Source organism: Orcinus orca, chromosome 16 (assembly GCF_937001465.1).
Source record: "Orcinus orca chromosome 16, mOrcOrc1.1, whole genome shotgun sequence".
In the NCBI taxonomy this organism is placed as follows: domain Eukaryota; kingdom Metazoa; phylum Chordata; class Mammalia; order Artiodactyla; family Delphinidae; genus Orcinus; species Orcinus orca.
This window is the reverse complement of record NC_064574.1, coordinates 23305368-23330676: the sequence shown is the minus strand read 5'-3', so window position 1 is coordinate 23330676 and position 25309 is coordinate 23305368. Positions and strand designations below refer to the sequence as shown.

Genomic DNA, 25309 nt, shown 5'->3' with positions numbered 1-25309 from the left:
ATAAACCAAAAGAATAGGGCTGAAAAGACAGAATTTCAGGCGCATTTACTGAATGGAGAGGGAGAGGAGAGCGGATAAGCCTTTCTTAGCTTTTTGGTAACTCCCACCATCACAGCACTCTTTACTTGCTGAATCCTGGTGGCTATTAACTATGATGCTTATTGTGTAGTTCTCTGACACGAACATAAAAATGAGGTGTATTACCAACATCCAGGCATCCCTGATGAAAACCTCAACGTAGACAGAAAGGTCACATCACAGACTTGACAAATTTTAAAGAGAGCACTGCAGCCTGTGTACATCACCAGCCATGGATGTTAAGTTTTCCTTATAGAAATTGAAAGTCAAGACACTTGGATTCCAAGTCAAACCCACTCTCACACTCTCTGCTTAACATCTCTATCTGTAAAACAAGAAAATTCCAAGGATAACTTGATTGAATTTGGCCAGTGGAAACAAAAGTAGGAAGAAAGAGAGGCAAGACATCAAGAAGAAGGTTAAGCAATATATTTTTTAAAGTATTCTCTCCATAGAAAGTCAAGTTAAATATGTTTTGAGTTAGTTACTATTTAGATAATATAGAAAATGAACTAATCACAGAAGAAAAGACTTACATATATTTTAGTGACAACAGCAGTCTTTACCTTATCATTTAGAAGTGGTTTGATCTCTGTGAGTTGAACATCCTGAAGTTCATCCATGAGGACAGATCAGAGTAGAGGATTCTCAAGAATAAATCAGTAACTCTGAAACAGAAGAGAAGTGAAGCAAAAAGCTTAAATTAGGAGCTGGAAACATAACAGTCACACTACATCCATTCATTCAAATATTAGAGCTTAGTACGTGTCATGCGTGGCTCAGGGTGCTGAAGACACATTAGACTAGATGCTTAGGGCAAACAGACTCTAAAGTGGCCTCCGTGATCTCTGTACCTCCTAGCATTCACACCCATGCATAATTTCCCACCCCACCAATTGAGTGTGGGTGGGACCCATGGCTTGCTTTTAGCCATTAGAATATGGCAAAAGTGATGGAATGTACATGAGTATCTGTGTATGATTATATTACAAAAATGTTTAACATCTGTCTTGTGGAGAGACACACTTTCCCCTGCTGGTTTTGAAGAAGCAAGTTGGCGTGTTGAGAGAGGGCCATGCGGTAAGAAACAGCCTCCAGCCAAAAGAGCAAGAAACTGGGATGCTCAGTCCAACCACCTGCAAGGAACTGACGGCTGCCAACAACCGTATGGGCCTGGAAGTGGATCCTTCCCCAGTCGAGCCTCAGATGAGAAGCCAGCCCTGACCGGAACCTTGACTGCAGCCTTGCAGAGGCCCCAGTCAACCCAGCTGGAATCCCAACCCCCTGAAACTGAGATGATAAATGTGTGTTGTTTTAAACCACTAAGGTTGCAGTAATATTTTTATGCAGCAACAGATACTTAATACAATAGTCTTTGCCCTCGTGGAAAATCCATTTTAGTTACTTTGCATAAGTAAGAGAACAACACTGCTCACAGTTACACTTCAGAAAGCAACAGTTTGGAGGGTGGATTAAGGGAGAACAAAAATGGAAGGTTAATGCTGTAGCCTAGGATAAACAGATAAACCAAGGCTAAGCTCACCAGCCTTCACCTGGGGAACCAAAGCAGTAGATGGAGAGTATGGTAGCCAGCCTCCACCATGGCCTCCAATGAGCCCAAGGGTCCTTGACTCCTGATATCTGCACTCATGTGTAATCTCCCATCCAAAAACATCAGGGATGGCCTGTGTAAGTAACAGAATATGGCAGAAGCCACAGTATGTGACTTCTGAAGCGACAATATAAAGGCATTATAATTTCTGTTTTAAGACACTGTAGTCCTGATTCATTAGCTCTGGGGGAAGCCAGTCACCATATAGTGAGGACATTCAAATAGCCCTCTGGGGAAGAGAACCAACTTGTCAGAACCAACCTACCAGCCATGTGAGTGAGCCACCTCGCAAATGGATCCTCCAGCCCCAGTCAAGACTGCAGATGACTGCAGCCCTGGAGACATCTGACTGCAACCTCATGAGAGATCCTGAGCTGCCCTGCCCAGCCTGCTCCCCAATTCCTGACCCAGGACCATGAGACATAATATATAACTTTGTTTTGGAGTGATTTATTACACGGCAATAGATAACTAACACAAAAAGGGAGAAGTTAGGGAAAGTTGGAATAGAGTGGCAGAGCCTCGGTCCTACTGTACAGGAAGCCATGGGCAGAGGCTGCAGATACTGGATACTGCATGCAAGTGATTCCCACCCAGACTCCAAAGCTCTAGGCTTCATCTCCTCTGCCTTGGCCCTGCAGGAAAAATGCTAAATTCATGAGTAGGGAATTCAGACATTCAACAACCATTTATTGAGTACTCACTGTGCAAAGCATTATGGACGATATAAAGAAGGTCCCTGCCTTCCAGGAGCTTACTAAAGAGTAGAGACAACAGCTATCTATAAAGCTAACTACAAAATGAGAAGTAAGAAGAAGAGCCAGAGGAGTTCAAAGGAGGAGCAATTACTTCTGATTGGTGGGAATTCTTCACAAGATACTACTTTATTATATTAATCCACTTTTCTGTTTTTCCCTCCAGAGGTAGGATGTATGGCTTTGACTTGGTTAGCTATGGAGAGGGTATGTGTTCCAGGCAAACTCTTAACTATTAATGACCAATACACCAAAATAAATCCTGCTTTCGGCTGACTAACAAAACCTCTTCTACCATTACTCTGAAGAACCCAGAGGGTGCCAACAAGGACCACTGCTCAAACTATGGACCCCACCTGCCAACATGAGGACCCCAAACATTTGTGCCAGTTAGACAGCACAAGCCCGATATTAAACCTCCCTGTAGGACGTGGTTCTTTTCTCAGATCCCAGGTATTCTATAAACTTGATTGATACTGAATGCCCAGAAACTGAATTTTTATTTTATTTTATTTTCATATCAGTCACACTTCAAAACGGGATGAGATGGCTTGAACGTTTTATCACCAATTTCCGCCAGCATCTAAAATTTCTCTTTTATAGTCCTCACTTCAACCCAGTTAACTCCCAAAATATTGGCCTAACTGGGATCTACTCACTCTGTTTATTAATCACACTATAAATTGTGGCTACTTTTCATTTGGATTTCACTACTTATCAGTAATTTAAAATGGCAATTTCAAACTTCTTCTTCCTATTTAAAAGTAATGTGGGCTCACTTTAGAAAATGCGGAAACCATGGAATAATGAAAAGATGTTTTACTCACAGCCCTTCCTTCTAAAAACCACCACTGTTAACATTTTAGTCTATTTCCATTTTCCCCTCATGTAAAATGGTGATTTCCTGAAACTGTTTTTCCAACCCACCTCTTTATTCCTTACTTTAATTCACTCATGTGAAAGCAGGGCACTGCAAGATGTTAATTTTTCAAATGTGACTCCACGGGGGGGGGGGGCCTGTCAAGGAGCCTCAGGGACAGAGGGAAGCCTGCGGCGCCGCCAAAGTGACGCATTCACCTAGTGTTCCCATGCATTATTTAAAGATGAAGAAATGTGCAGTTTGTGCCAGGACAAACACTTAAACAAGGGCACAAATTAAGTGAGAAGGTTGTCCCTGTCATCCAGGCACAATGCAGTCAAGGCAGGACACTGTGACTTAGGAACTGGCAACAAGACAGTAGATGTTCACCTTCCACATCACGGGGGACCCAACATGTTCTTCCAGAGACTCAGAGGAGACTCAATTTTTGCTCAGTTCTCACTGCCCTTGAACCCTTGCCAATGAGCAGTTTTATAACACCTATGAGAAAACTAAGATCACATGGTGGAAAACTCCATCTCCAGATCCCTCAGCTCCACAGACTGGCTCCCTCCTGGGGATCTAAGGCCTGCAGTGCCCTCATCCACACAAATGACATGGCTGCCAGTTTCCCACCCTGGAACTAAGAGCTATTAATATTTTTAAGAGGCTAATAGGGATTTTATAAACTGTAGTAGATAAGAACTCTTTTCCAGTTTTATGAGATAGAGGGGAGAGTGACAAGTAAAGAACAGCCATCCTCAAACTGAGGAAGCAAACCCCGTATCAAAAGGCTAGAAAGGGAAAGAGGAAAAGTATACTCTGTGCCAGAAATTATAACTTCAAGACCTTATGTTTAATTCTCCTCCTCCCAGAGGTTATGTTTAACACTCCTCCCAAGTAGATATCTTCATTTCTTACTTTATAAGCAAAAAACTTAGGCTTAGAGAAGTTAAGTGACTTTTCCAATATCCACATCTAAGGAAGTAACAAGGCAAGGATTTAAAAACCTTTGCTTTTCCCACTATACCATAATGTCTATGCCAGACCCCCATCTACTGGTTGTAGGACCCTGGGCAGGTTTCCTCCACTCTCCCCACAGAGGCACCTCCTTGAAATAAAGGTGACAGAAACTCAGAGCAATCCTATACCACCAATGACTCAGATGCCTCAGACTGAAGGTTTGAGTCATCACACCGGGACAAGAACTCTCATTATCTCAGTAGTTAGCTGAGGACAAGGAGAACAAGAAATGAGTAGGGAAAAGTGAAGCAAAATCCCAGCTATTACTTGGTACCCAGTTTCTGAAAAGAGGGCTATTTCTTGCTTGTTTTCAGTATTATGAGCCTCAAACTTTAATGTACAATCAATCACCTGGGGATCTTGTTTAGGATCTCAGGTATAATCAGTTTTGAGCAATGACAGTCCAATATATGACCTCATCAGCTGAGGAGAAGTGGGGATCATCTGAGGTGAAGGTGAAGAAATGAAGGGCTTGATTATTAGCAACAATCCTTAATAGAGACGATGAGGGCGGGGTAGAGATAGACTCTGTTAATCTAATTTCATCCTGCCTTCAACCAAAAATGATTTCAATAAATTAGATGGGATTTTTAAAATATTCAACAGGCCAGACCAACTAGAGGGGGAATACATTGGAGAAAGAGAGAAGATTGCTGCAGAAATCCAGCTGAAAGATGACAAGAGTCTGACCATGCTATTGGAATCACAGAGATAAAGAAAAAGGGAGATAGCCTCATTCACCAGAGGGCAGAGAGCAGAAGCAAGAAGAACTAAAATTCTGCACCCAGTGGAAGGAAAACCACATTCCCAGAAAGATAGACAAGATGAAAAGGCAGAGGGCTATGTACCAGATGAAGGAATAAGATAAAACCCCAGAAAAACAACTAAATGAAGTGGAGATAGGCAACCTTCCAGAAAAAGAATTCAGAATAATGATAGTGAAGATGATCCAGGACCTCGGAAAAACAATGGAGGCAAAGATCGAGAAGATGCAAGAAATGTTTAACAAAGACCTACAAGAATTAAAGAACAAACAAACAGAGATGAACAATACAATAACTGAAATGAAAAATACACTAGAAGGAATCAATAGCAGCATAACTGAGGCAGAAGAACGGATAAGTGACCTGGAAGACAGAATGGTGGAAGTCACTGCTGCAGAACAGAATAAAGAAAAAAGAATGAAAAGAAATGAAGACAGACTATGAGACCTCTGGGACAACATTAAATGCAACAACATTTGCATTACAGGGGCGCCAGAGGAGAAGAAAGAGAGAAAGGACCCAAGAAAATATTTGAAGAGATTATAGTCGAAAACGTCCCTAACACGGGAAAGGAAACAGCCATCCAAGTCCAGGAAGCACAGAGAGTCCCATACAGGATAAATCCAAGGAGAAACATGTTGAGACACATAGTAATCAAATTGGCAAAAATTAAAGACAAAGAAAAATTATTGAAAGCAGCAAGGGAAAAATGACAAATAACATACAAGGGAACTCCCATAAGGTTAACAGCTGGTTTCTCAGCAGAAACTCTACAAGCCAGAAGGGAGTGCCATGATATACTTCAAGTGATGAAAGGGAAGAACCTACAACCAAGATTACTCTACCCAGCAAGGATCTCATTCAGATTCGATGGAGAAATCCAAAGCTTTACAGACAAGCAAAAGCTAAGAGAATTCAGCACCACCAAACCAGCTCTACAACAAATGCTAAAGGAACTTCCCTAAGTGGGAAACACAAGAGAAGAAAAGGACCTACAAAAACAAACCTAGAACAATTAAGAAAATGGTCATAGGAACATACATATTGATAATTACCTTAAATGTGCATGGATTAAATGCTCCAACCAAAAGACACAGGCTTGCTGAATGGATACAAACACAAGACCCATATATATGCTGTCTGCAAGAGACCCAATTCAGACCTAGGGACACATGCAGACTGAAAGTGAGGGGATGGAAAAAGATATTCCATGCAAATGGAAATCAAAAGAAAGCTGGAGTAGCAATACTCATATGAGATAAAATAGACTTTAAAATAAAGAATGTTACAAGAGACAAGGAAGGACACTACATAATGATCAAGGGATCAATCCAAGAAGATATAACAATTATAAATATATATGCACTCAACATAGGAGCACCTCAATACATAAGGCAACTGCTAACAGCTATAAAAGAGGAAATAGACAGAAACACAGTAATAGTGGGGGACTTCAACACTTCACTTACACCAATGGACAGGTCATTCAAACAGAAAATTAATAAGGAAACACAAGCTTTAAATGACACAAAAGACCAAATAGATTTAATTGATATTTATAGGACATTCTACCCCAAAACAGCAGATTACACTTTCTTCTCAAGTGCACAGGGAACATTCTCCAGGATAGATCACATCTTGGATCACAAATCAAGCCTCAGTAAACTTAAGAAAATTGAAATCATATCACGCATCTTTTCTGACCACAACGCTATGAGATTAGAAATCAATTACAGGGAAAAAAATGTAAAAAACACAAACACATGGAGGCTAAACAATACATTACCAAATAACCAAGGGATCACTGAAGAAATCAAAGAGGAAATCAAAAAATACCTAGAGACAAATGACAATGAAAACACGAGGATCCAAAACCTATGGGATGCAGCAAAAGCAGTTCTAAGAGGGAAGTTTATAGCTGTACAAGCCTACCTCAAGAAACAAGAAGAATCTCAAATAAACAATCTAACGTTACACCTAAAGGAACTAGAGAACGAAGAACAAACAAAACCCAAAGTTAGCAGAAGGAAAGAAATCATAAAGATCAGAGCAGAAATAAATGAAATAGAAACAAAGAAAACAATAGCAAAGAACAATAAAACTAAAAGCTGGTTCTTTGAGAAGATAAACAAAATTGATAAACCATTAGCCAGACTCATCAAGAAGAAGAGGGAGAGGACTCAAATCAATAAAATTAGAAATGAAAAAGGAGAAGTTACAACAGACACCACAGAAATACAAAGCATCCTAAGAGACTACTACAAGCAGCTCTATGCCAATAAAATGGACAGTCTGGAAGAAATGGACAAATTCTTAGAAAGGTATAACCTTCCAAGACTGAACCAGGAAGAAACAGAAAATATGAAAAGACCAATCACAAGTAATGAATTGAAACTATGATGAAAAATCTTCCAACAAACAAAAGTACAGGACCAGATGGCTTCACAGGTGAATTCTATCAAATATTTAGAGAAGAGCTAACACCCACCCTTCTCAAACTCTTCCAAAAACTTGCAGAGGAAGGAAAACTCCCAAACTCACTCTACGAGGCCACCATCCCCCTGATACGAAAACCAGACAAAGATACTACAAAAAAAAGAAAATTACAGACCAATATCACTGATGAATACAGATGCAGAAATCCTCAACAAAATAGTAGCAAACAGAATCCAACAACACATTAAAAGGATCATACACCATGGTCAAGTGCGAATTATCCCAGGGATGCAAGGATTCTTCAATATATGTAAATCAATCAATGTGATCAATCATATTAACAAATTGAAGAATAAAAACCATATGATCATCTCAATAGATGCAGAAAAAGCTTTTCACAAAATTCAACACCCACTTACGATAAAAACTCTCCAGAAAGTGGGCATAGAGGGAAACTACCTCAACATAATAAAGGCCATATACGACAAACCCACAGCAAACATCATTCTCAATGGTGAAAAACTAAAAGCATTTCTCTAAGATCAGGAATGAGACAAGGATGTCCACTCTCACCACTAGTATTCAACATAGTTTTGGAAGTCCTAGCCACAGCAATCAGAGAAGAAAAAGAAATAAAAGGAATACAAATTGGAAAAGAAGAAGTAAAACTGTCACTGTTTGCAGATGACATGATATTATACATAGGGAATCCTAAAGATGCCACCAGAAAACTACTAGGGCTCATCAATGAATTTGGTAAAGTTGCAGGATACAAAATTAATGCACAGAAATCTCTTGCATTCCTATACACTAACAATGAAAGATCAGAAAGAGAAATTAAGGAAACTATCCCATTCACCATTGCAACAAAAAGAATAAAATACCTAGGAATAAACACCTAAGGAGGTAAAAGACTTGAACTCAAAAAACTATAAGACACTGATGAAAGAAATCAAAGACGACACAAACAGATGGAGAGATATATCATGTTCTAGGATTGGAAGAATCAATATTGTGAAAATGACTATACTACCCAAAGCAATCTACAGATTCAGTGTAATCCCTATCAAATTACCAGTGGCGTTTTTTACAGAACTAGAACAAAAAGTCTTAAAATTTGTATGGAGAGACAAAAGACTGCAAGTAGCCAACGCAGTCTTGAGGGAAAAAAACGGAGCTGGAGGAATCAGACTCCCTGACTTCAGACTATACTACAAAGCTACAGTAATCAAGACAATATGCTACTGGCACAAAAACAGAAACATAGATCAATGGAACAGGATACAAAGCCCAGAGATAAACCCATGCACCTATGGTCAACTAATCTACGACAAAGGAGGCAAGGATATACAATGGAGAAAAGACAGTCTCTTCAATAAGTGGTGCTGGGAAAACTGGACAGCTACATGTAAAAGAATGAAATTAGATCACTCTCTAACACCATACACAAATGGATTAAAGACCTAAATGTTAAGACTGGACACTATAAAACTCTTAGAGGAAAACATAGGATGAACACTCTTTGACATAAATCACAGCAAGATCTTTTTTGATCTGCTTCCTAGAGTTATGGAAATAAAAACAAAAATAAACAAATGGGACCTAGTGAAACTTAAAAGGTTTTGCAAAGCAAAGGAAACTACAAACAAGACGAAAAGACAAACCTCAGAATGGGAGAAAATATTGGCAAAAAATCAACGGACAAAGGATGAATCTCCAAAATATATAAACAGCTCATGCAGCTCAATATTTAAAAAACAACCAACCCAATCCAAAAATGGGCAGAAGACCTACATAGACATTTCTCCAAAGAAGACATACAGATGGCCAAGAAGCACATGAAAAGCTGCTCAACATCACTAATTATTAGAGAAATGCAAATTAAAACTACAGTGAGGTAGCACCTCACAGCAGTCAGAATGGCCATTATCAAAAAATCTACAAACAATAAATGCTGGAAAGGGTGTGGAGAAAAGAAACCCTCTTGCACTGTTGGTGGGAATGTAAATTGATACAGCCACTATGGAGAACAGTATGGAGGTTCCTTAAAAAACTAAAAATAGAACTACCATATGACCCAGCAATCCCACTCCTGGGCATATACCCAGCGAAAACCATAATTCAAAAAGACACATGCACCCCAATATTCACTGCAGCAGTATTTACAACAGCCAGGTCATGGAAGCAACCTAAATGCCCATCGACAGGCGAATGGATAAAGAAGATGTGGTACATATATACAATGGAATATTACTCAGTCATAAAAAGGAACAAAACTGGGTCATTTGTAGAGACGTGGATAGATCTAGAGACTGTCATACAGAGTGAAGTAAGTCAGAAAGAGAAAAACAAATATCGCATATCAACGCATATATGTGGAACCTAGAAAAATGGTACAGATGAACCGGTTTGCAGCACAGAAATAGAGACACAGATATAGAGAACAAACGTATGGACACCAAGGGGGGAAAGCGGTAGGGGTGGTGGTGGTGGTGTGATGAATTTGGAGATTGGGAGATTCTTATTCTAATAAGAACCTGCTGTATAAAAAATAAATAAAATTCAAAAAAAGAAAGAAAGAAAAAGGGAGATCTGGGGTATATGGTTGGTAAAAAATAGCCTGAGATCAGAGAAGAGCCAGATTTTGCCAAGGTTTCTAGGGATAAAAAAATGATGGCACTGTTAACGGAAATGGGGGAACTGAGAAATTGGTGAAAAAAACACTTTTGAACCAGAACTGAAATTTGGCCTTACAAGAGATACACAGGTAGGAGTCAGAATTAGTGAGGAAAATCTGTAGGCGCTCACCAAACCAGAGAGAAGGAGGAGCTGCAGGCCCTGGGTTCTTCTGAAAGACAGTTCAGTGACGGAAAAGAAACAAAGAAAAAGAAAACTCAGAGGGACTTCCCTGCTGGCCTAGTGGATAAGACTCCGTGCTCCCAATGCAGGGGTCCTGGGTTCGATTCCTGGTCAGGGAACTAGATCTCACGTGCATGCCACAACTAAGAGTTTGCATGCCACAACTAAGGAGCCCGCATGCCGCAACTAAGGCCTGGCACAATCAAAAAAAAAAGCTCAGAGATGCAAGAGGAAAAGCAGAAATACAACGTCAAAGAAGTCAAGGAAGAAGACCAAGTTACATGGAAGGGAAGGGAAACTGTCAAATGCTGAAGCAGAAAAGAGGAGGAGGACTAAGAAAGGGCCATTAGTGGGAATTCCCTGGCAGGCCAGTAATTAGGACTCCACGCTCTCGCTGCTGGGGGCCTGGGTTCAATCCCTGGTTCAGGAACTAAGATCTCACAAGCTGTGTGGCATGGCCAAAAAACGAAAAAAAAAAAAGGGGGGGCTTCCCTGGTGGCGCAGTGGTTGAGAGTCCGCCTGCCGATGCAGGGGACACGGGTTCGTGCCCCGGTCCGGGAAGATCCCACATGCCGCGGAGCGGCTGGGCCCGTGAACCATGGCCACTGGGCCTGCGCATCCAGAGCCTGTGCTCCACAGCGGGAGAGGCCACAGCAGTGAGAGGCCTGCGTACCCCCCCCCCAAAAAAAAATACAGTGTATAGTTTAGAAAGCCAATACTATGTATAGTCCCTTATTGTCTTTTTAAAGCAGCAAAACAATGTTTTTAAGCCCTGGAAATCTCCGTGCGTTTTTCTGACTAAATAAACAGTGTAGAGTCAGATAAAAGCCTGAGACCCTCATGTCCCTGGAATCAGGCCAAGTGCACCCTCCCACTGATTTGTTGAGTGACCTTCAGCTAATCGTTGAACCTCATTAGACTGATAACTGGGTGACCTCGTAGGATTATAGTAAGAGCCCTGTGAAGCAGAGGATAGGGGAGTGCTTACCCTGGGGAATATGTAAAGTACGACATTTACAGGGAGCTTTTGGGTCACAGAATGTCAGTCCTATCAGGGGCCTAAAATGTCATCCTGCCCAGCCTTTTCTCTTGACAGATGGGGAAACTGAGGTCCAGAAAGGAGAAGTGCTTTGCCTAGTGCCATTCAGCTAGGTAGGGGCCCACCTAGGTCTAGAGTCCACATCTGATGCGCTCTTTCCATGACTAGAAGAATCAGGGTTTTGGTGCAATAATTAAAAGTCAGTAATCTTGATGATCTTTAAAGGCCCTCTCAGTGCTGACTCTGTGTATCAAAGAACACTGGTGTCTCTCTTGGTTATTTTTGCTTGCACTTAAGTTCAGAAATGTCATTTTCTAGATGTTTAATAAGTCATAGTCATGGGCTTTTTAGCATGGAGTACTGAATCTTATTTTTTCTAGATTTTAATGCCATTGACTTTCCCTGTCAAAAGACAATGGCCTGGACTTCCCTGGTGGCACAGTGGTTAAGAATCCTCCTGCCAATGCAGGGGACGTGGGTTTGATCCCTGGTCCGGGAAGATCCCACATGCTGCGGAGCAACTAAGCCCATGCACCACAACTGCTGAGCCTGCGCTCTAGAGCCCGTGAGCCACAACTACTGAGCCCGCGTGCCACAACTACTGAAGCCCACGTGCGTAGAGCCCGTGTTCCGCAGAAAGAGAAGCCACCACGATGAGAAGCCCGCGCATTGCGAAGAAGAGTAGCCCCCGCTCGCCGCAACTAGAGAAAGCCTGTGCGCAGCAGTGAAAACCCAACCCAGCCAAAGATTTAAAAAATAATAATAAAATAAATAAATAAATTTATTTTTTTTAAAAAAGATAATGCCCCCCCCCTTACTTTTTTTTTGCGGTACGCAGGCCTCTCACTGCTGTGGCCTCTCCCGTTGCGGAGCACAGGCTCCGGACGCGCAGGCTCAGCGGCCATGGCTCACGGGCCCAGCCACCGCGTGGCATGTGGGATCCTCCCGGACCGGGGCACGAACCAGTGTCCCCTGCATCGGCAGGCGGACTCTCAACCACTGCGCCACCAGGGAAGCCCTACACTGTCTTATTTTGTAGCTTTTCCCTATGACCCAGGTAATTTGTTTGGCCTTCATCATGCTTTGCCAGGATGTACTGACACCCGGCCACTAGTTTGTATTCTAAGGGCAAAATCAGTCACTTTTGGTTTTGGCAAGATTGCAGGCAGATAACCAAACCAAAATGAAGGCAGCAAACGAGGGAGGCACACTAAGGAGACTGAGCTGGAAGGGGTCAGCTGGAGCTGGTGCTGAAGCAGTTATGACTGGAAAGCTGCAGGAAGTGGCCAGAGGACTGGCTGGGAAAGTGGACAGTGGTGTTCCTACAGCAAGCTGACTCACGTCCTCTCTTTTTACCTATAAACCCCTGGCTAAATGATTATTACAGCACTTTACAATTTAGGTTAAAGACCTACCATCTCATTGGATTATCACAATGGCACTGTGAGGTACAACACTGGGGCACTGCATCATTTCTATCGCAGAGATGAGGAAACTGAGGCTTAAAGAGGTGAAATGGACTGACCAAAAAACACAACTAATAAATGCAACGGCTCGAACCAAAATCCAATTTTCTTCTGATCCCCAATGCTTATTACTCTATGCCCTGCACCACAGTTCCTCCCAGGTTATCACAGATGGAAAGACCTGGAGGTAAAAAGGAGAGAAATTCAGCTGATTGCCTCACTGCGCCCATCCCACACTAAGGACCGCTTTATCTCTGGTCCTCAGTTACACTGTGCAGTTAGGATCTGGCCACAGGCTCTAGGATTAAATCTTAATATGAAGTTAATAACAAGAAAGCCCAGATTTGTAACTGGAGTCTGCCTTCACCCATTAATTCAATTGAGTGGGGGAGATTAAGTCTATAAACAAATCACTACAGTTCGAGGCAGGATAAACATGAGCCTATGAATTGGACAAACTCTAAGGCATTTTCTCAACCTCAGCACCACTGATATTTCAGGCCAGATAATTCTTTGTTGTGGGGCTGTCCTGGGTAGCATGTTTAGTAGCATCCCTGGCCTCCACCCACTGAATGCTAGCAGCACCCTCCTCCCACAGTTGTGGCAACGAAACATATCTCCAGGTATTGCCAAATGTCCTCTGGGGGCAAAATCAGTCCCAGCTGAGAACCACTGCTCTAAGGGTTACAGGGGTTTACAGCAAAGGTCACTCAATGCAGGTTGTGGTGCTGAGAAAAAGTTTCATGGAGGAGGTAATATTTGAACTGGACCTTGAAGAATAGATACCATTCCTATAGGTCAGGATGAGAGAATAAAAGAAGGAATGCCAGAAAGGGAGGAGAACGAAAAAGCAAGATGATGAGAAAGCACCGCTGGAAAACGTTCCAGTTTGGCAAGAGCAGAAGCTTGCTGTTGGTAATAGGTGATAAAGCTAAAAACGTCCACTGGAGTCAGGTCACAGAGAGCCATCCATCAACTAACAGTTACAAGATACACACCATAATGAAAGAGCCAACAATACAAGATACTACACAGATGTTTAACAGTATACAAGTCAAACCAGTGGTATTTCCATGTGTCCCACCTACCCAGGAGGACAGAATGTTGCCTGAGTATCATGTCTTACATTGCATCTAGTGTTCACTACGTTTAGCCAGAGTTAAACGAAGCTCGGAACCAGTGCAGAAGTGGGAGAAATAACTAAGGACTGGGATGGTCAGGAGTTTCCCAAAGGAGTTAAGAGTGGTGGGCCGTGAATGGATATATTCTGGATAGCTGGAAGGGAGGAGAGGACATTCCAGGTGAGGACATTTGAGCTGGGAAAGAAATAAATGTACACAACATATCCAAGAGACACCAGGAAGAACAACATAGTTGGGAAAGAAGACAAGGCTGGTCAGAACACAGAGCACATGACTCAGACATCATTGGACAATCACTGAGGGTTTCTGAGGAACAAAATGACACAGTTGTTTAAAACGTGGCATCTTGTCCAGCAGTTCTCTTAGCTACACATTAGAAAGACCTGGGGAGCTTTGAAGAACATCAATACCCAGGCCTCAACCCTAAGGATCCAATTTAATTGGGCTAAGACAGGGCCCAGGTATTGCCTTTAAAGCTCCACAGGTGATTCTTACACGCAGCTAGAACTGAGGACCACTGGTCTACAGTCATGCTGTCACTTTCAGATGAGAAAAGAGGCCTAGAAATTTAAGTGGTCTGCCTAGATTCACATAGTCCGCTGGGTGTAGGGTTGGGACTGGCATCTGGACTCCTATTCCAGGCTCTGAAAGACACCACAGAGTCCTGGGCTAGATTCCATACTTCAGTCTTTAAGAGGCATAATCTGATGACTTGCCTCTTAAGTTTTGCCAGGGTTAAAGCCTGAATTAATCGTATCATAAAACTATTAACTTAAGCATCCTCTCAAGTGTCTAGGGTAATGGATGTTGATTTCATTGCTGTCTCCTGAGGGCCCTTAGGAAAGGAAAGGGTCTCAGGAGACTCCCCAGAAAGCCAGATAAACAAGCCAACCCCCCAGCTCTGTGGAAGAAACAATGACTTTTTAAAATACAGCTCACTGACGTTTTGCACTGCATAAAGGAAAGTCTGGGTTACTCTTCACCAGGAAAATACTTTCAGAGATGCTACGCCATAAGCAGAGGTGGGGGCCGGGGAGAGTGACCAAAGGCAGCTGCTGAAGCATGCCCACAGACCCTCATTTTATTTTGGTTTTTTGGGGGTTTTTTTTTGCGGTACGCGGGGCTTTCACTGTTGTGGCCTCTCCCGTTGCGGAGCACAGGCTCCGGATGCGCAGGCTCAGCGGCCCATGGCTCACGGGCCCAGCCGCTCCGCGGCATGTGGGCTCTTCCCAGACCGGGGCACGAACCCGTGTCCCCTGCATCGGCAGGCGACTCTCAACCACTGAGCCACCAGGGAAGCCCCAGACCCTCATTTTAACAGTAAATCTCTCTATAGTCCTCAGCCCTGGATAAGGGCTGTCCACGCACCTTGTGTTTTTCTAAAAGGAAAAGAGTAGCACCCCTCACAATAGGCCCACCTTCCTGTTGTGTCACTCCAGGATTCTGGCAGCAGGTGGTAAACGGGAGGTCTGCAGAGACTGCCAAGCTGGGGATCTGAGTCTGCTTGTATAACCATTCTATTCACCCCAGGGTACTGGTACAGACAGCTATTAGAACAAAGCAACACACATCTAGGGGAGTTCTTGTTAATCCCAGACACCCATCAACCAGCTGAAGCCTAACAAGGGGGTCATACTAAAGTCACTTTAGAAGCAGAAGCACTACCCTCTGTCTCCAACTCTTGACACCAGGAAAGCTACTGCTGGCAAGGCTCTGGTACGTGCTCTTGGGATGGGTTCCAAGTTCCCACCAGCTATAAGACAGAATCCCTGAACACAATCTGTTCTTTAAGACAACGTGCGTGGAGGTAAAGGACAAATAAGAGCCCTAAGAGGCAATACTTAATACTCGTACTAACTTGGTGCTCATAAGATATTGAGCACTGACTCTATGCCAGATATCAGAATAAGCAGTTTCATCCATTATTCCATTTTATTTTCCCACACACTTATAAGATAGTACTGTAATCTCCCCATTTTACAGATGAAGAAACTGAGGCTTGGAGAGGTTCTGTAATATGCCAAAGGTCACACAGCTAGCAAGGGGCAGAATAAGGATTTGCACCTGAGCACCTGCAGCTAGAGCTTGGGCAGGCCTCTATAAACAACTCTTCCACTTGATGCCAACTGACCATTAATTCTTCTACTTATTTTTTTCAGCTTTGGCTACTGGAGTCTACCAGGATCTTAATGATCAAAGAATTTTGAAAACTGAGAAGCACCAAACAAAGTTTAGGTATTATTATTATCATCATTATTACTTCAATGAATAGGACAGACCTGCACCAATCTGGAAGTATTTGAAAAGCAATTACCCTGTGGACTGTCTAATCACCCTAAGTTACACTTTAGTCAACATCCTGGTTAAAAACCTGGGTCCCAGAAAGCCTGGTCCCCAGAGCTTTCTCAACTACAGGGATAAAGAGATAATAGCCTGATTCCTCTCTTCTCCTTTCTCTGCCAATTATTAGGTTTCAAATTAAATGGTTTTAGAGCTAAGAAATCTCACAATTTCAAAAAGCATTCATTTTTATCCTCAAGTTGAAAGTTCAGGCTTAAAAGATAAGGATAAAACTGTCATTTTTAATAAACAACTGTGTCTCTTTTGAAAGCAAATGGTATTTCTGGAAAGATTATCATATGACAACCTCCAATTAAATGAAAAGCTGACATGACTTCTCCTCTTAAGTTATCATTAGAAAAGAGAAGCAAGTTTTTATGAGCTAAATTTTCCTTATCCTAATATATGAGTTTTTGGGCCATCACACTCACAAACATAACTAGCTCCAAACCTGAAACAGCATTACCTTTAAAAAGATACTGCAAAATAACAACCAAAAAAACCTTAAAATAATTAGTAATAAAATCAAGTATGAAGAGTGGCTGTATCAGAAATTTACATTTGGTCAATTGAAAACTCAAACTGTAGACTGTGGGCATTTTTAGGTGGTAAAGGGATTACAATCAAATGATATAGCTAAACTCCTCTATTAGGGAAATTAATTTTAATTTTCTATATTGAATCTCTGAAGAATATAAAAAGTAGCACCTCCAAACAAAAAGTGGGGGAGGGTTTCCATGGTGGCGCAGTGGTTGAGAGTCTGCCTGCCGATGCAGGGGACACAGGTTTGCGCCCCAGTCCGGGAAGATCCCACATGCCGCAGAGCAGCTGGGCCCGTGAGCCATGGCCGCTGAGCCTGCACGTCCGGAGCCTGTGCTCCACAACAGGAGAGGCCACAACAGGGAGAGGCCCGCGTATCACACACACACAAAAAAAAAGTGGGAGAGAAGGGACTTCCCTGGTGGTCCAGTGGTTAAAACTCTGTGCTCCCAATGCAGGGGGCCTGGATTCCATCTCTGGTCAGGGAACTAGATCCTGCATGCGTGCCGCAACTAAGAGCCCGCATGCCTCAACTAAAAAGATCCCGCATGTCACAACTAAGACCCAGTGCAGCTAAATAGATAGATAGATAAATATTTATAAATACATTAGAATTAGCACTGTGATTAAAGAAAAAAAGTTTCATTTACCAAAGAAAGCCCTGGTAAATACTCATACTAAATCTAGTTAAGTTTTTGCGTGCTATTTTCAAGCAGTCTCTTAAAAAAAGAAAAAAGTGGGACTGGGGGGGATGGTTTAAAAAGGTCTTTCAGAATAGATGACTGGACATCCAGTTCTGCAGTAAATCCAAATGTTATCAATCTTTGGACCTGAAAGTCCTTGATACACCCTTTCTTTTCATCATCTCTATTCAGGCTTGTCAATTTTTCTTCCAGAATCTCCCATTTGCCCTTTCCTTTTCTTTCTGACTGTCCTCACTTCTTGCCTGGATTTGCTCATTCATTCATCATTTACCAAGTGCTTATTATCTGCCACGCACAGAGCTAGACCCTTGTCCTTGAGCTTAGGAAGCTCACGTGATACTCAGTAGAGCTGCAATCTACCCATCTCGATCACCAGACTACAAGCTTTACCAAAGGCTTTGTATTTCCAGAACCAGCAGCAACTGGCATAGAGCAGACACTCTAAAAATGTTTGTTGTATGACACTAGATTACTTTAGCAAGCTCTTTTTTTAATCCATAAATATTTTAGTGCATATCTTCAAAAAGGACTCTTACTTTTCTTCCCTTTTTAAAATACAAAAGCTATATGTGCACAATGCAAAAATAGTATTGAAAGGTATGGAGTGAAAGTGAATTCTCCAACCTCCTAAATCCCACTCCCAGAAATGACTACTATTACAACCTGGAATGTATCTTTCCAGAACTTTCCTATGCTGGTATATAACACACACACACACACACACTCTTACACTTTTTTGGCACAAGTTCTTTGACAGTTTCTGACTCTAGCTTCTCAACTTTTTTTTTCTTTTTTTTTTTAATAAATATATTTATTTTTGGCTCTGTTGGGTCTTTGTTGCTGCGCACGGGCTTTCTCTAGTTGTGGCTAGCGGGGGCTACTCTTCATTTCGGTGTGTGGGCTTCTCATTGTCGTGGCTTCTCTTGTTGTGGAGCACGGGCCCTAGGCACGCGGGCTTCAGTAGTTGTGGCACGCGGGCTCAGTAGTTGTGGCTCACGGGCTCTAGAGTGCAGGCTCAGCAGTTGTGGCACACAGGCTTAGTTGCTCCGCGGCATGTGGGATCTTCCCGAACCAGGGCTCGAACCCATGTCCCCTGCATTGGCAGGCGGATTCTTAACCACTGCGCCACCAGGGAAGTCCCGCTTCTCAACTTTCTAATCCAGCTCAAGTTCTCAAAGTGCTGTCCCTGGATCAGAAGCATCGGCATCATCTGGGAACTTGTTAGCGATACAAATTCTCAGGCCCCACTCCAGACCTATTGAATCAGAATCTCTGGAGGTGGGGACCCCACAATCTGTGTTTTAATTAACTCTCCAGGTAACTCAGATGCACACTAATGGTTGAGAACCACTCCTCTAACAGTCAAGCCACGTTGGTCAAGCTGGTTTTTTTTTTTGGCTGCATTGGGTCTTCGTGTGCGGGCTTTCTCTAGTCGTGGTGAGTGGGGGCTACTCTTCATCGTGGTGCGCAGGCTCCTCATTGCGGTGGCTCCTCTTGTTGCAGAGCATGGGCTCTAGGCACATGGGCTTCAGTAGCTGTGGCTCGCGGGCTCAGTAGTTGTGGCTCACAGGCTCTAGAGCACAAGCTCAGTAGCTGTGGCACATGGGCTTAGTTGCTCCGCGGCATGTGGGATCTTCCCGGACCAGGGCTCGAACCCGTGTCCCCTGCATTGGCAGGCGGATTCTTAACCACTGTGCCACCAGGGAAGCCCCAAGCCGGTTTTTTATTTTTATTGTCCCTTAAACATTATATTGTCAGGCACTGTAACCTTGTTTTGGTTTTACCACCCTATTTCAAAATGCATTTCTTGTCCTTTTGATTAATTCTGATCATACCAATCTGTTAAAGCCCAGAAAGTCCTCGATCCTCCCCAAAGTGCTCTCAGTACCACAGCTCTTACTGATCTCTCTTGCTCCTCCCCCTCCTATGACATACCTAGTTCCTCTACCATACAATTTCACAATTAGGTACGCACTGTCTCCAATGATAGAGAACAGTTCTTTACTCTTCCCTTGAAGACATGAATCATATTTTTGTCACCTCTTCCTCACCCCTGTTCTAAGCACAAATTTTAATAAAGTTGCCGGTCTTTAAGGATAAATTCACCGAGAGAAATACTGATAAACTTTTGATAGATAAAAAGTCTACATTCAAGTTGTAGCACCACTTCTGCGACCTTGGACAAGCTCACTTCTCAGGATGAAGTCTGTAAAAGCAAGACAGCTGGACTCAATGACCTAACACTTCCTTTCAGCCTTGAGCGACGTATGACTTTATGAAACGTCTCACATTGGAATATCTTATTCCATTATACTTGAGTATACCATTAGACTCATATCGCTTTGCTAGTGAGCTCTTTGAACAAGAACTATGAGAATCTTCCACCACACCCAGCACCACGCCTTATGCATAACAGCTCAATCTATTCGCAGAAGATTATTTGGAAAAATTATTTTAGAAGTTTCATTTATGTAGAGAACCTATGTACTTTGGCAGACCTACTGCCTCCCAAAGGGCCCTTTCAAATATTTATTGTTATAAATACTATGAAATGATTTATGGTAAAAATTGTGATTACTCTGATAACACTGGGGCAGTCAGCCACGTAAGGCGAAAGAATGGAAACATGAATCTTACATGTATTTAGGAATAGACTAAAAAGCTATAAGCCTCAGGCCACCTTAGTGCAACAGGCAAATAAAAACAGTCCTGTACACTCAGGTGACACATACCAACTCCACTCTTGGGCATAAACAGGCTTCTTGACATAGGACCTTTTTCTGCAAATTTTCAGACACAACAGGGTGGACTAGAGACCTCTGAGCGGCCGGTGATGACCAGAAGTTGAAACTAAAGAGAAGGACAGCTAAGAGAAATTGAAGGGCAAGAAGGAGGAACAGAAGGGCAGGAAAACATCACCTTTAAGTAATGAAAAGGAGCAACGGAAATTCACTGAGTCTTTACCAAGGGCCTACTATGAGCCAGTCACTTGGGGCTGCAAAGATGGCCCCTGACCTCAAGGGGCTAACAGTCCAAAGGGTAAGACTGAAGCTGCTACCCTATCTACCTACCTACCTACCTACACACACACATATATACATATGTATGTGTGTGTAATTCTAATTGGGAAAATCAAGCAAGGAAGGCTTCACAGAAAAGGTGGTAAGTTAATGAAGTTTTGAAGTGTGTAGGAGGGTTTGCTAAGGAAGAAAAAAAAAGTTTGAGCTAGTTGTTTTGGGGAAGAAACATTCGCATATTTTTACAGCCATTCCTTTGGGACTTTAAATCGGTAAGGCTTCTTAGATGCAACACTACCTTGTCAATGCTCTCCTTCTCTTTTTACTTAATCTTAAGTGAGATGTTCAAGCCCAGCACTGGAATACAGCCAGAAAGCCCCAGGATAAGGGGAATGCTCGCCAGATTCGCTCTGTCACCTCCAAATTCAACCAGCCCAGCTATCCCAGTCTTGCACTCCTGGCAGCCAGAAAAGGAAGGCTAATAATATCCTCTGGGGACAAAATCTGGACTCAGGCACACAAGGCTTACCCCTGCTCTGCCAGTAAGCCACCTTGAGAGCGTCCCTGCCTCCTAAGCCTAGTTTATCTGTGACAGGGAGGCCAGCTCTGCAGAAAAAAAGCTGCATGAAAAGGAAGGAGGACGCATCCGATGGCGAAGCGCTGAGATACTGAGATAACCTTAAAATGCTTGGCAGGAGCCCTGGCACACAGCAAGCGCTGGATGAACGTGAGCCCCTAATTAATAACATTACTATTACCATTATTACAGTAACACCTCAATTGTACTCCAACAACAAGAAAATGCTGTTTTTGCAGCCTACTTTTATGACGTCGAAGAAGCAACTCCATAGATGAAAGTGCATTTCAGATTTTTTTTTAAAGGGACAAGATCGAATTCCAACCGCACTAGCCTGACAGCCCCAGACCCTGAATTCAAGAGCCATTCCTGCCTCTCGTCTGGCGCGTGACCTTGGGCAGGGCACTTCACCGCTCTGTGCCTCAGTTTCCTCATCTGTAACGTGGGGCTAAGAAGCCCCTCCCTCGCATGGTCGTCGCCGGGTCCAGCCAGAGGGTACTCTTTGCGGCACCGGCACCGCACGGGTGCAAGGCGAGCTCCCGGCCCATTTTCCAGGCCCCCCGCCGGGCGGACGGGGCAGACGAATGCCCGACCCCGAGGCCCACCGAGCTCCGCCGCCTGCAGAGCAGGAGCGGGAAAGGGGGTCGCGCCTGCGGCGGGTCCCTGAGGCTGAGCTGTTGGGCACCCAGAGGTTCGGCCGCTGCCGCCTGCACGCTATCGCTGGCGGGTTCGCCCTGGGCCCCGCCGCCCAGGTGGGGAGCGGCCGAGGGAGGCCGGGCTGCCCCCGGGTCCCCAGGAGAGGAGGGCGGAGGGCGCCCGGACACCTAGACGAGGCTGGCAGCGCTGACCCGGTGCCCGGCCGCACTGGGGTGATGAGGCGGGGAAGGAGAAGGCAAGAGGAGGGACGACCCCGCATGCAGTATGGCGCGCCCCCCGCCAGCCGGGCTGAGGCGCTCACACTCACCCGAAGCTCCGGCACCCGCCGTCAGCACAGCAGCCGCGGCGGCGGGAGTGGGCCGGGGGGTGGGGAGGTGGGGAGGAGGCTCTGCGCCCGCGCAGGCGCGCTGAGGACGCCAGGCGGCGCATATGCGCTGTGCCCGCCCGCCCGGGGACGTACGGAGAAGATGGTGGCTGAGCTGGCGCCATTTTCCGTGTACAGTAGTTTGCCTGATTTTTCGTGGTTTCAGTTCCGCTTGGCCGACTCTGGTCTGAAACTACTGAATGGAAAATAAGTAAATAATTCGTAAGTTTTTAATTGCTGTGCTGTCCGGAGCAGTGTGTCGAAATCTCTTGTCCTGCTCCCTCCCCCGGGGAAGTGAATCATTCCTTTGTCCAGCATATCCACGCTGTATATGCTACCTGTCCCCTTAATCATTTAGTGACGGTCTCTCATCAGATGGATTGTCTGCATATGGCAGTGTTTGTGTTCAAGTAACCCTTACTTTACTTAATAATGGCCCCAAAGTGCAAGAGTAGTATGGCTAGTGTTGTGGATAAGCGAAAGAGAAGCTGTGAGGGGCTTCCTTTAGGTGAACAGGTGAAAGTTCTCAATAAGGAAAAAAAAAACAACGGTATGCTGAGGTTGCTAAGATCTACAGCAAGAATGAATTTTCTGTGAAACTGCAGGAAAAAAATCTGTGCCAGCTTTGCTTTTGTACCTCAAACTGCAAAAGTTAGGGCCACAGTGCATAAAAAGTGCTTGAGAGTGAAAAGGAGTTAGATTTGTGGAAGACACGAACAAAATACATATTCTGTTGACAACAACGTGTTGCCCCAGAAAGCACTGAGCCTATTGTCAAAGCCAAGTTCATGTGTCTGACACCCAGTGAGGCCAAACCAACCAAAACGTTGGAGTTCGGAGCAGACAAAGATCCATTGCAGGGCCAAGCAAGGAACAGTGGACTGGTGCTCAAATGACCCAAACCCTTTCAAGGAAGAAATTTTAAAGGCAACATTTGGGGTGAGGGCTGCAGGGTGCATAACTTTCTTCTGATTGGTTGGTGGTGAGGTAACAGGGTGATGTTTCAGGAATCTTAATCATGGACTTTCTGGTTCCAACCAGTTTGGGATCTACTGCTTGTGGTCAGCATGCAGTCACCATCCTCCACCTGGGCCTAGGAGACCAAAGCCTCTTTCCACAGACAAGAAATGGGGACATGGAGGGGCTTTTGTACCCAGGAGGGCCCCACTGGGTCCTGCTCAGTTTCAAGCCTATATAAAGACTTCAGCAAGGGCTCTTCTGAAGGGAGTGACACCAAGCCATTTACTGCAAATAAGGGATTGTTACACAGACTCAGGAGTATTTTGGACAGAAAAATAGAAAAATTGCCAGAGAGACTGAGTCTGCCAGTGAAGAAGTGATACTGAGCAGGACCCTGTGGGGGTCCTGGGCACAAGAGCCTTTCTGTGTCCCCTATTTCTTTTCTTTTTTTCTTTTTTTGGCCACACTGCTCAGCTTGCAGGGATCTTAGTTCCCCAACCAGGGATTGAACCCTGGCTCTGGCAGTGAAAGCACAGAGTCCTAACCACTGGACGGCCAGGGAATTCCCCCACCCACTCACGCCATTTCTTGGTTACAGGAAATAGGCTTCTTTCGGCCTCCAGGACCTTCCTGAGTTGCAAAAGCAGATTCAAACAGTTACTAATTAGGGAAGGGATGGGATGCTGAGACAAGGTAGGGACAGTCAAAACCAACAATAATGCAGCCTTGGGGCAGGGTCCCGTTTCCCACTCAAGGGATATATGTAACAATATCTTGTTACCTGCTATCTTGCAGATACTGAAACCCCCACCAGGTGGGAGAAATCAACTGTATGCTGCCCACAAGCCTGCAGATCCCAGACTGGTTGGAACCAGAAGGTTGATGATGCTGACTCCCACTTACCTCACCACCAACTACTTAGAAGATTGTCCACGAGCTGATCACGCCCTCCTTGAACCATTACTATAAAACTTCTCACTACCCCCTCCATGTTGAGATACACAGTTTTGAGGGCATTAGCCCACTGTGGCCCTTTGCCTGGAAAAGCAATAAAGCTATTTTCTACTTCACCCAAAACTCTGTCTCTGAGAATTAATTTGGTGTCAGGGTATGGAGGCTGGATTCAGCTTCAGAAGCTGTTGCCACATTTCCAGCAGAGTTGAAGAATCTGATTGAAGAGAAAGGATACCATCCAAAGCAAGTCTTCATGTGATGAAACTGGGCTTTTCTGGAAGAAGGTGCCCAATAGAACCAAAAACCATCTGGGAGTTCTGTTGTTTTTTTTTTTTTTAAGTATGAGCCACCCATTCTCCTTGTTTGGCCCTTGCAATAAAGCTTTCTCTGCTCCAAACTCGGACGTTTGGGTTTGTTTGGCCTTATTGTGTGTCAGGCACACAAACTTGCATTCGGCAACAAATCTACCTTCATAGAAGTGCAAAGGAGGCACCAGGTAATAAAACATGGAAGAACAGATTAACTCTGTTACTATTGGCAACGTTGCAGGGCATATGTTAAAGGGAGGAGTTGTGTACAGAATGAAGCATCCACAATCTCTCAGAAACAAAACCAGGAATTATCTGCCCATATTCTGACAACATAATCAGGTGAAAGTTATCTTGTTTATGAACTGGTTCCACCAATGCTTCTTTCCAGAAGTGAAAAACATTTGGAAAAGGAAGGGTTGGAATTTAAAATCCTATTACTAATAGACAATGCACCTGGCCATCCTGAATCTGCTATGAAAATGAAAATGTCAAAGTTGTATTTTTACCTCAAATACAACCTCATTGCTTGAGCCACTTGACAAGGCGTCACTTGGTTTGTCAAGGCCACGTACACCTGCCTGATATTTGATCACGTTTAGTCAGCAATGAACGCAGACTTTCATCTGGACATAAAGCAGTGCTGGAAATCATTCGCTATTGCCAACGCAATACATTCATCAAAGCTGCTGTGAAGGAATTAAAACCAGAAACTGTAAATGCCTGCTGGTAGAACTTATGAAGTCGTGAATGATTTTAAAGTTTACTGAGGCTCGATGGAGAAGTTAGGAAACTCATTCACGTAGCAAGACAAGTTGGTGGAGAAGAATTTGCCGACATGCTTGATGAAGAAGT

General features: G+C 43.8%; 1 protein-coding gene across 4 annotated transcripts in view; it reads right to left on the bottom strand.

Moving 5' to 3' along the window:
* NDRG3 (NDRG family member 3) overlaps positions 1-22314 on the bottom strand; it is an 86029-nt gene extending 63715 nt beyond the window's left edge. For all 4 annotated transcript variants that reach the window (XM_033433670.2, XM_012534106.3, XM_033433671.2 and 1 more), the window contains exons 1-2: positions 22176-22314; positions 645-746 (exon numbers count right to left, since the gene is read on the bottom strand). In XM_033433670.2, coding sequence (XP_033289561.1) covers positions 645-701 — 57 coding nt within the window. In that variant the 5' untranslated portion in view covers positions 702-746; positions 22176-22314. The remainder of the gene's footprint in view (positions 1-644; positions 747-22175) is intronic.
* Positions 22315-25309: the final 2995 nt, after the last annotated feature.